Source organism: Hevea brasiliensis, chromosome 5, assembly GCF_030052815.1.
Source record: "Hevea brasiliensis isolate MT/VB/25A 57/8 chromosome 5, ASM3005281v1, whole genome shotgun sequence".
NCBI lineage: Eukaryota > Viridiplantae > Streptophyta > Magnoliopsida > Malpighiales > Euphorbiaceae > Hevea > Hevea brasiliensis.
In genome coordinates this window covers 6,467,507-6,479,532 of record NC_079497.1, presented here as the reverse complement: position 1 = coordinate 6,479,532, position 12,026 = coordinate 6,467,507, and the positions used below count along the sequence as shown (strand labels likewise).

Here is a 12,026-nt window from a genome sequence, read left to right as displayed (position 1 = left end):
TTAGTATTTTTTTAAAATTAATTAAGTTATTGCCTAATTTCATCTTAGTTCAATGGCTGAACGTATCATGGTTTTTTGGCTCATTTTTTATTGAAAAACTAGGAAAAATATAAGGTAAAAAATTTAAGTTTAACCAGAAGTAGAACCAAATAATCTCTTATATTTAATATAAATGTCTACAAATCATATTTTATGTCATATTTAATTAAAAAAAATAAACATAACATGATTATCTCTATAAATTATCTTTAAAATAAGTCATTGTAATATAATAATAGCTTAAAAATTTTAAAATAAAAGAGTTGAGCACTTGAGCTGTATTTTTCAGTCATTTAAAAATAAAGCTTTACCAAAACGACGTCATTTTAATTAAATTGACTAAATAGAAAAATAATAATGAGGGCCCACCTGACCCATTAAATCTACAACGAGTCCTATGAGCCAAAATGCACCCAACTGATCCATCGGGTTTTTCCTAATTTTGGTGATGTAAGTTTTAAGAATGAATTGAACCGCTTAATGAATCGGTTTAAGGTTCAATTAGTCGAATCGGTCCAAATTTTAAAACCATGAAAAATATATTACTTGACATATTCATCTTTGAATTTTTACTCCCTCAATTCCCTAACTACTAAAAAAAATTAATTCAATTATTGCAGTTTTCTTTTACTCAAAATTAAATTGAATAATTGAAATCCCCACAAATTAAAATTAAATCAAATCAAATAAACTAGTAAGTTATATTAAATTTCTCGCATTTTGATTCTATAATTCAATTTAAATTCAATAATGCTCAACTCTAATAATGGGCTGCAAAATAAGTCTAACGATGACAAAAATTCCTTCTTTTTTTTTTATTTGCTCAAAAAACCCTTTATTGATTAACTGAAGGGTTTTTTTTTTTTTTTAAATTGTGAATTTATTTAATTTTGAATAAAATGAGATAATTAAATTTATAATCACAAAACAATTATTCAAGCGATAGTTAGGTCTACTCCTTAACTATCATGTCGAGCTTTTGTGCCCTAAAGTTAATTTAACAGGCAAATTTGGAGAGAGATGTTTTCAACCCCTTTAAGAAAGCAAATGAATTTAAATACGTATAAATTAAAGCGAAAATCATATTATTGGAATTTTTTTTTAAATTATGTCCATTTATTTGAATTTGTTGCTATAGTTAGTAGGAATCAACATAGCTTTTAATGGTGTTATATGATTATGCGGAAACATTTCTCCACCAGATTAAACACGCAGAGAAGAAACGCACGAATGAAATTTTAGTAAACTTTACTTACGAAATTGAAATAAAAAAAGGAAAATCTGAAAGGGAAATGCCAAACTAGCAGTGGTTGAAGCTAATAAATGTTAGTACTTTTAGTAAGTCATACTATATGCTCGTCCCAAGAGAGGATTTTTTTTTTTTTTTAATTTTGATCCATCATGGACCCTTAAAGATTGAACATACAATAAAATTTATTTATTAAATCTATAAATTTTATATTATTTTGTATTAAATCCATAATCAACTGTGTCTAAATAAAAATTTCTCAGACTAAAAATTAATATTGAGATTGAGAGGAAGTAATGTTAAATAGAGAGACACACTAATAGGGAAATATAAGAGAGAGGGGTAGAGAGAAAACAAAAAAAGAGTGAGAACATGAGGTAGAGAAAAAAAAAAGAAAGAGAGAGGGAGAAAAATAAAATTATAAGTAAAAGAGACAGAAGAATAAAAAAAAATAAAAATATTTATGAAAATAAAGTTGAGAAATTTTTTAATTTATTTTTTAAAAATAATTAAGCGGTAATTTCCCAAATAATATATTGCAGCAAGCATTGCATTAAACACCAAAGAAGCACAGCACAGCCAGCCACATTGAGATGCAAGCAAAAACAGCGCGTAGAGCCAAGGAGTGATGCAGCACAGATGTAGGGACAAGCACCAGCCTGCACATAGCAAGTTATGGAGAGAAAAGACAGGATTGAAATTTGAGTTCTTGAATCAATAAGGCACCCTAACCACCCATCATGTTTGGGTAGCTGGGAGCATCACCAACCTAATCATCATTCTCATTTTCACTGTGCATTTGACCCTTTTTTTTTTTTAATTTTTATATCCCAATACTCCTAGAAAGGTTTGGGACACCTAACCTTCCTTTCTTTCTTTCTTTCTTTTCTTTTTTAATTATCGTTATTATCTAAAGCCAAAGCCATGTTGTTGGTTTTGGGGTTACAGAAAACAGTACAGACCCATGATTTAGTTAGTGAGCTTGTAGTCACCCACAGAGATAGATTCCTAAAGAGTGGTGGCTACCAGAGAGGATAAATTTTAGGGGTCACTTTGACCTTTCTTGTGTTTTGTTGCTGGAGAGGGACCTAATATGGCCAGTAGGAAATGGACTGGACTACACTAGCAGAAGGCATGTGAACTCTTGGGTCCCATTTTCCAATATATGCTTCATTTCAAGTTTAAATCATTCACATATTGCCAACCTCTTGAACAATTCACTTCTCTTTTTTTACGATAACTGGTAATGCCTCTACTGGAATTGCACAAGAAAAATCACTGATCTATTTCAAAAAAAAAAAAAAAAAAGAACATTTTCTCCATTTCTTTTTATATATTTATATGTTTATCTGTGGGCGTGGAATATAAGGAAGGTTCATCTTATCTATTCATATACTTTCACTTTCACAATGAAATGCCATAATCAAATTAGTCATTGTCATCTTAAAACCGTATCATTAAGACTTAAGATGGCGTTGGCCGTTGGGTAGGGGTCAAAATTCCATGAATTAGGATTCAAAATTCGGGTTGGTAAATCGTGGTTGTGTCCATTAGAATACGTATAAAATTTTATTTGATTCTAATGGCTTAACTGGGTTAGAGTAAGTAAGATACTTATTCAAAAGTGAATGAATTGATAGTCTTAGCTTACCAAGAGTTAATAACTATAAGTAATTCAACGAGTCAAATTTCAGCGATTTTTAAAAATTTAAAGTTAAATATGCTAATAATTAACACGAATATGATATAATTAATGAATTATATTAAAAATTTAAATAGAAATATAATTTTTTTTATCATATAAATTACATGATATGGCATATTAATTTAAAATTATGTGATCTATTTAATATGATTCAATGCAAATCGATTCATATAATAGGATTTGACATAATTTAATTTATTTAATATTATTTGACATAATTTAACTCATTTAATATATTTTGATACTATTTAACACAACTCATTTGACTATTTTGATACGATTCAATATTTTTATTTTTTATAAAATGATATATTATATAAAAATTTACACACTAATTTAATCATGCATAAATTTGATAATATAAAAATATGAAATCTAATATTAAATAAATAAGTGATAATTTAATATTTAATTAATTAATATTTAATTAAAAAATACTAAAAATGATTATAAAATAATATAAATTTTAACTTATTACATAAATTTACAAATTAAATAAATTTTAATAAAATTAAAAATTCAAAATAATTATTATAAACTAATTAATAAATACCCAATATATGATATGTTTAATAATATTAACTATTTTAGTAATAATTCATTATTTTATTATTTATTTTACTAATTATTAACTATTAAATATTAACTGTTAATTGATTAATTATTTTTAAAATATAAATATTTAATAAAAATAATAATTTATTAATTAAATATAAAAATAATAATATTATCTTTTTTATTCTCACTAAAATATTATCTTAATCATTTTTTTAATCACTAAATACTGTCATACAAATTATATTATTACATTAAATAATATAAATAAGAGAATAAATATTAATACTGCTATACAAGCTATTAAATAAGAGAATAAGCATTACCATAAAAAGCTGTAAAAAGAATATGTTAAAAGAAAAAATCAATTAAAAAGTTAATGAAGATAAGATTTGAGGGAGGAAGGAGCATGGGATGGTGAGGAGCATCAAGGGAGAGCGTGGGAGGTGATGGGAGTAAAAGAGGAATCCCAAAGGCACCGTCGTGTTTGATGTGAGTGATACTGCAACCTTCCTTACTCTTTTCTTTTTTTTTTTTTTTTGTTTTTTTGGTTGCCAGTTTACTACTACCATCACGTGACCCTCCATTTCGAACGCCTCTTTCTGATTTCTCTCTCATGAATCATAATATCTAGGAGACCTCTCATTGTCTGTCTTATGTCTGTTATTAGAGAGGGGAGAAAGCGAAAACAGAGAAAAGCAAAGCCATCTCCTTTTCCTTCCACTGTCTTTCTCAGGGCTTTCAGCTCTTTCTGTAGTTCTTCTGTAGAAAGAGAGAGGCTGTGTTTGTGTGTTGGTATAAGTAAGAAATGCAGCAGCACCTGATGCAGATGCAGCCCATGATGGCAGCCTATTATCCCAACAACGTCACTACTGATCACATTCAACAGGTTTTTTCTTCCTTTCTCTTCTCCTTTTTTCTTTATCTCCTTTCTCTTCCTCCCCTTTTTCCTTTTTCTCTCTTTGGCCTTGTTTGTAACCTGTTATTGCACTGTCTCTTTGAGTGTTTTGTGCTTCTTTTTTTCCCCTTCTTGATTCTGGTCCATTTTTGAGGATATCTGTTACTTCCACTTATTTTCTGCTACTTTTTATTTGGTTTTTCTTGTCCATGTTTCTTTACAAGGGACACCTTTTTAACTGTCATTGTTATTTTCATGTCTTGATAACACGGTTCTTCTTTTGGTGGTTCCCCGTCATCCATGATTTCGTCTCCTTATATCAACTGTTATATTGAAATTTCGTCAGTGCCGGTAACTGGGTATTCGTTCTTGTACTCTTTCCTGATCACCAATAAATGGGTTACTGCTCATTTCTGAGTTCTGACAATCCTTCTTCTCCAGTTTTTAGTTATTCCTTTTGCTTCTTTTTTCATATATATCTTATTGTCTTTTTATTTTCCAGCACTCGAGCTTTTCTCTTATTCAACCTTTAGATTTTATTCATCTACCAGATTTTTCTTTCTGCAGATCATGTTTGCTGCTTCTTTTATCACTTCTTCCTCTGATTTTTCTTTTTGTTACTTGCGATTATGTTTGCTAGTACGATCACAACTCCATATCTTTCCACCAGCAAAATTGCTTTCTTGATTGCTGGATCTTATTAGATTAATTGTCATCTCTGGCCTCTGGGTATTGGGTTCACCATTATATCCGCTGTTTCTTTCCTACAGACTTCTTTCTCTATATTTTTTTCAATGTACCAAAACTAGGCTTTTGCTGAATCTTTTATCTTTTGGTGATCTAGTGCTGCAGGCAGAGGTCAGCCCCCTGTAAACGATAATATGATATGCCATTCTCCTATTGGTCATTGTTCTTGGTGTGTTTTTTTTTTTTAAATTGTTTATTCCATCTTAGATATAATATTGATGGATCTCATTAATTAACTATTATTTTGAAGTCCCCTGTCCTTCCTCTTTTTGTTCTTAACTAAGTTCCCTAAAAGATTTGGTTCTTAACGAAGCTCGGTAGCTTATCATATTTGCATAAAAGGTTGCTATATTGCCTGGTTTCTGGATTTAAAGAAAGAAAAGTGCTAGTAAATAAACTAGGGCTTTTTATTCTTAAAGTCAAAATAGTTCGATAGCCACATGAATTAGCACTTGAGATTTCTTTGCTTTTGATTTTTAGAGCACAATGCAAAGGCTTATTTTCTTCAACTTTTCATTTTGATCTTAGTAGTAATTAGGCAGATGGTGTTCTTGAAATCTGACTTTTAAGGATAAACTTTCCTTGTTGGATCCAAATCAGTCATAAAGAGGTCATAATGAGCAAGGAGAAAAATGCAAATAAAATAAGGAAAGAAAAAAAAAAAGGGAGAAACACTCAACTGGTTACAAGATCCAATGTCTAGTGCCTGTTCACAAATCTAGCTGGCTGATTTTAATTCCGGAAGAAACCAGTGGTTGATACTATATACGGGGGTGGGCATAAGAAGTTTGAAAATTCTTATCTAAGGTGGCCCTCTTGACATATCAAATTAAATAGCTTTGGCTGTATTTAGTTATTCACTCCAAGGTGTAAAATGCCCTTTATATCATAAAATTTCTGAGGGGAAACACAAGCCCTAAGGTTTGTTGTGGATTTTATTGATCTTTCTTGTAGAATGTGAAAGGCAATTATTGATCTTTCTTTTCATTAATAGTCATGACTACAACATATGAATCCAAATTATTGAATCAGATTGAGACTTGCCCTCCTAGAGTATCGATGCCAGTGTTTCTTGAAACTCTTTATATCGATGGTCCTTTCTTAATCCTTTCCAATTGATGTATGTTCATTTGTTTGGATATGTTCATTTGTTTGGATATGTTCATATTATTGCTAAAGTGGTCCTCTTTTGATAGTCTTTATGAAGTGGTCCTCTTATCAATTTTTATGCATTTCCATGACATGATTTTTGTCCTTTTCATTAATTTTCTTTGGGAGACTAACTTTAGCAAAGGCAATCTCAATAATGAAAGCTAGGCGTTTCACTTATGTTTATATATCATAGGCTTCCGTCTGGGGTAAATACGAAAGTACTTAGCTTGTATACATGCATATGTACTGTGATTTCAGCCTTCATGGGCCCCTCAGCTGATACTAAAATAGCTAGAGAAATGCACAATCTGAAAGTAGTACCAGGATTTTTCTTCTAATTCATGGGCCATAACGTTTTTCTTGGTTAAGAAGTAGGCACGTGATGAAGTTAGATTTACAGCTTCTGCTTGGCATGTTCAGATTGTGTTTCCTGTGGACTAGTGGATTGTATAATTTGTATTACAACAGCAGTATATAATACAACAGTAGTGATGATTCCTGGCATATTAAAATTGTAGCCTTCATGATGCGTATGAAAGCAGAACCAAGCAATGCTTGCTAGTGCGGTACTTGGGATGTGTGAGCGATACAAGTAATGTACGAGTTTGAGTGGTGTCTCATGATTCAGCTGTCAATCTTTCTTCTTTAACACGTAATAATGAGAAAGTCTCTGCTTATTATTGAAAATGGTATTATATTTCACTGTAAATATAGTTTGCATTAATATGAGCTAGATTAAGAACAAAAAATTCTATTACTGGACAATGGCATGGGAATTATGAACAGGGTAAATTGCTTAAAAGTTACTGAAAAGAATATTACTGTTTTCTAAGTTTTGTTGGGGAAACATTATCTGGTTGAAGATAGGAGTACATTCATAAGGTAATGATGAAATTTTGTTTTTAAGTGATGGAAAACCTTTTTCTTTTTGTATGTCAATAATATGTCAATTTGACAAGTTATGTGGTGACAGCATCCAAACCTCTATGAACACTGTTGTATGTTGGGAAAAATTAGTAATGGCATTCATCACTATGTATGATCTAATGCATTACTTAATTTGGTGGTTAAGGTGCAGTTGAACTAGATACTAGGGTATGAAATCAAGAAGCAGACTTGAATATTCTGGTGTACAATTGGTTTGTGCCCTCTTTTATGAATGCAACAAGGATTACCTTCTTTACTTCTGATACTTTTAGAATATTTAATTGCTACCTTATGAAATTTATTTATCATTGTTAGTTCACTCATGTGAATTATTGTAGGACAATACTTATGCTACTAAATGTTACTTTTAGAATGAATTATTGGGACTTGCATTGTTTGATCACTCAAAAGTCTCTCTATATCTTAGCTTTGATTGTGATAGAAGGCAAGGAAATGGTTTAGACTTCAGAGGGATAACAAGGGAAGTCATTCTTTGCCATACACTCTTGATAGTTCATTTGGAAAGAAAGCAATTGAAGAATTGTGTATGACCATAAAAGGTCAAATGAGTTTTTGGGAAGTGTCCACAAAAAAAAATTGAAGTTTCTTTGTTTTACTGTACTTTGTTCTGTTAAGATTCCTTTGGAAGAAGAGTAATGTGGTAGCTTTTCCCTCTTAGTACCTTTCCCCATAACTTCCAACAAATGCTTTCTTGCTATTCATATTTTCGCCTCTCTGTACTTGAATGCTTCTTTTATGTATCAGCATCTATGAAGGAAAGGACTGATAAAATTTTAAATTGCATAGGATGTGAATTATTTTTCTTAGTAGCATGTTTCATGTCCTTTTCCCTTTCATTAATCAATTACTGGCCAAACTTATTTTGCAGGCTAGTTTTCATCAGAAAAATAAAAGGGCATTGCACTTCTTCTCATCTACAGACTGTTAATTCTGCCATTTTATTGCTTAATTTTTCAGTTCATTGTTTTTGCATGCAGTATCTTGATGAAAACAAATCATTGATTTTGAAGATTGTTGACAGCCAGAATTCGGGGAAACTCAGTGAGTGTGCAGAGTAAGCAGTAGCCTTTTTTAGTTCAATTTTTTTAAATTTTTTGCTCTGTTTGTCTTCTCTGGTAAGAGGCATTGCAACTGCAAATAGACTGCAGTTTACATGTGATTAATGAACAGCTAGCTTTAAGAATGAATAGGAGAACATGGTAGGAAAGGCCTATATATCAAGATCTTGGATGTGGTGAATAGTGGATAGGTCCTTCAGAAGATGTTCTAACAATTGATTTGAGTCTTTGTGTCTTCTGATTTCCTTCAGGGCAGTATATTTTGCTAATGATGTTTCAATATTTTTGCCTTGTGGTTTTTAGAGCGCAATTTCTATAAACTTCGATTTTGCTAGCATCAGAAGAAACAACATTCATCTGAATTAACCCAGCTCTATGTGGAAGTTCTTTTAGTGTTTGAAGTGCTGAACAATCACCCCTTTTTTTTTGCAGGAATCAAGCAAGGCTACAGCGAAACCTCATGTATTTGGCTGCAATTGCTGATTCTCAACCCCAACCTCCTACCATGCATGCCCAGGTATGAATGCCATTTAGGAGTGTAGAAAATGTGAATGCTAGCATGAATTTGATATTTTGGGAGTAGTTTTGTACTTGCTAGCAACTTAGTTAAAGCGGTTTTTGACTTCTATAGTTGAGAAGTAATTCGTCAACTGTAAATGTCACTAAGCATAGAGCAGTGTTTTAAACTGTTTCAAATTATATTCCTGATAGTGAATCCGTAAATTGCCTGCAGTTCCCTTCCAGCAGCATTATGCAGCCAGGAGCACCCTACATGCAGCACCAACAAGCTCAACAAATGACACCACAATCCCTGATGGCTGCACGATCTTCCATGCTATACACTCAACAACAGTTTGCAGCACTGCAACAACAGCAAGCCTTGCACAGCCAGCTTGGCTTGAGCTCTGGTGGAAGCCCAGGACTTCACATGCTGCAGAGTGAGGCCGGCACTGCAGGAGGCAGCGGAGGGCTTGGGGCAGGAGGGTTTCCTGATTTTGGAAGAGATGCTGGAGGCAGAGGAATGGCATGTGGAAGTAAGCAAGATATTGGGAGTGCAGTGCCCACTGAAGGGCGAGGAGGCAACTCTGGAGGCGGCGGCAGTGACGGAGGTGAAACTCTTTACTTAAAATCGGCTGATGATGGGAATTGAGAGGAGAGATGATGAACCTGCTGGTTTGTTAACAAACCAACTTAGGAGAGTTAGTCAGGAGGTTGATTTAGAAAAAGAAAATGGGAAGGACTTGTTTGGAGAACTTGTATGATGCAAACCAAAAAAAGAAGGCCAGGACCTGATCCCCCAAACCTTTGTTTTGGTTGTTTTAATATGGTTAGACTATGAATCTTGTGCTAGTGTATCATGTAAATTTTAGGTAATATTCTGCTTTGCTTTGTTCTTGATGTCAATCTTGTGCTTGAACCATCTTTCAGCTAGACTTTGCATTTGCTGGCCATGGAAAAATTTGGAAGGTATATATTTACTTGAGCTATTAATTTTACAGGTAAAACCTTAAATGAATCTCTAAAATAAATTACCTTCTTATGATTCACAGTTAGAACCTGCTTATTATTTTCCTTTTTTTTTTTTAGTATTTAGAAAATACTATCGTAGTTAGTATTCAGCCGTCAGAAGGAAAGGAGGTGGATTAGAATGATGCGAAAATAATATATTATAATAAGTTCTCCAATACCATGCATGCGCTAGAGCAGATAAGAGAGGTGCACGGGGACTAACTAATCCTGAATTAACATATGACAATAATAAAGTTCCCTGTACAGCACTAAGAAGAGCGCAATTGTGCAGAGAGTCTGGATTCAAACCCAGCTTTAATTGCTTCTTTCCCTCCCTTAAAGATGCGCAATTATATCTAGGATACAAATTTTCCTCCCTTTTCCTGGAAAAGGAAGACGCACACATACGCAACTCTGATCATACAAAAACACTAGATTGAAATTCAAAGAAGCTCTCAGAAACCTCTTTCCAAAAGAGACTATCTTCCATCTCAACTGATGAAGAAGATGTATAGCTCGAAAAGACATTATCCACACTTACATTGTCTATCTTTAAACGTTCAGGTTTATAGTTATCAGGAACTTGGGTGGCCTCTTCACTTCTATCCCAAGCATCTAGAACTTTGGAATCCTTCCCTGTCAATTGTTGAACGATTGCACGAAACTCTAAAGCGTTGGTAGCTCTAAACATTGTTGGGTTGGAGATATATGTTATCTTGACTGGTTTTTTCTTGTGCTTGATGGGTTTTCGCCTCATAGGCTGCTGGTGTTGAAAGTACCGCTCACTATTCTTATCCATTTGCATAGATTGGGGACTTGTGTTATCGCATTGCTGCTTTGCTTTGCAGGATTTAAATACAGGCGTGGATAGGAGCGGGGAACTGAGCTTCCTAGAAGCAAGTACGTTGAAAAGAAGACAAAATTGGAAAAAGGAAGATGATGACTGGAGAAAATTTTAGCCAAACCACATGTCTTATGATTTCCAGGTTTGGTGGCACTACGTACCAACTTTCTAAAATGGCTGCCTAATTATCATATTCCCATTTGAATAATAAACTAAATGAACTTCCTCTAATTAATTAATTAATTCATATTAAAATGTAATATCCATATCAAGATTAGTCACTACTTTGAACAGAGTGAAAATTTTTAATTTGTGGACACTTGTGCATCGAAAATATTAGGTTGATCTGTGTGACCAAGGTCAATGATAACCTATCTTAGGAATTAATGCCTTTATTAGAGTAAATAAATGTGAGATAATCTCTATTAATATAAAAATATGAACTCAAACAATTAATTCCTTATTTATGTGATCAATGATTCACCATCTCAAGTTTTGTCAAAGGTTCTTGAAGCAGTCTCCATCAAAATGAAGGATCTAACTGTAAAACTATATCAATAGGGAAGGGATATTTTTGGTTTTATTGCATTTTTAATTGGGAGTTGAGATTGAAGAAGTGTTTAATTATTCATAAAAATAAAATTATTTTAATATTTTATAACACTAAATTTATTTTTAATATCATAAAATTAAAAATTGAAACTTTAAATGAGAAATAATAATTACTATATAGCAAATTGAGTATTTTTAGTCAATGATTTGACCATTTTAGTATAAATCACGTGTTACTAAGGTCTTGGCAATCTCTTTAGTTCTAGAAATGATTTGATGGTAAATAAATGTTAAAATCTTTGGAATTAGTTAGTATTAGTTGACAAATTAAAGGTATTGAGAAGCTTCCTCGATGTGAATTGCATCATTCTCTCAATTGGATAATAAATTGTATCTGCAAGTTGATCAGTGAATTATACACATTATATGCTTTATGCATATCAAGAGATGAATATTCCATTTAAAAATTATTGTCAATATTAATTTTTTTTAACAAAATTAATATTGACTTAGTTGATTTAATTCAATAATCGAGAATGTTTCACTCACTTGACAAGTTGAGGTTTGAGTCTTTGTTCCCCCAATCCCTTATTAAAAAAATTATTAATTTTAAATTCTAAATATGTAAATATAACAAATGAAAAAATATCATAATAAAAATATATACTGCCTATTTAGAGATTAGAAATTTATAAGAATAAAATTTAATTTTTACTTTGTCGGAAAATTGAATTTTGGGGGGGGGATTAAGTAGGGGTGAGCAATCGGTT

The 12,026-nt window shown here is 32.0% G+C and overlaps 1 protein-coding gene across 2 annotated transcripts; it reads left to right on the top strand.

The window, feature by feature from the left end:
- The first annotated feature begins 3,891 nt into the window (after positions 1-3,891).
- On the top strand, positions 3,892-9,755 carry LOC110663078 (GRF1-interacting factor 1). Of its 2 annotated transcripts, XM_021822287.2 has the most exons (5): positions 3,892-4,040; positions 4,219-4,437; positions 8,271-8,347; positions 8,784-8,868; positions 9,085-9,755. In XM_021822287.2, the coding sequence occupies exons 2-5, from the start codon at positions 4,357-4,359 to the stop codon at positions 9,499-9,501; spliced, it is 660 nt and encodes a 219-aa protein (XP_021677979.1). In that variant the 5' UTR covers positions 3,892-4,040; positions 4,219-4,356; the 3' UTR covers positions 9,502-9,755. The 2 variants fall into 2 exon arrangements, with proteins under 2 accessions (XP_021677979.1, XP_021677980.2); XM_021822288.2 differs by lacking the exons at positions 3,892-4,040; positions 4,219-4,437 and adding an exon at positions 5,318-5,362.
- The last annotated feature ends 2,271 nt before the right edge of the window (positions 9,756-12,026 follow it).

Bases quoted from the DNA above. Each gene is read 5' to 3' on its own strand.
- LOC110663078 (XM_021822287.2), top strand. From the start codon at position 4,357: ATGCAGCAGCACCTGATGCAGATGCAGCCCATGATGGCAGCCTATTAT. The intron at 4,438-8,270 runs GTTTTTTCTTCC...TTTTGCATGCAG, and splicing joins CTACTGATCACATTCAACAG to TATCTTGATGAAAACAAATC. The intron at 8,869-9,084 runs GTATGAATGCCA...AATTGCCTGCAG, and splicing joins CTCCTACCATGCATGCCCAG to TTCCCTTCCAGCAGCATTAT.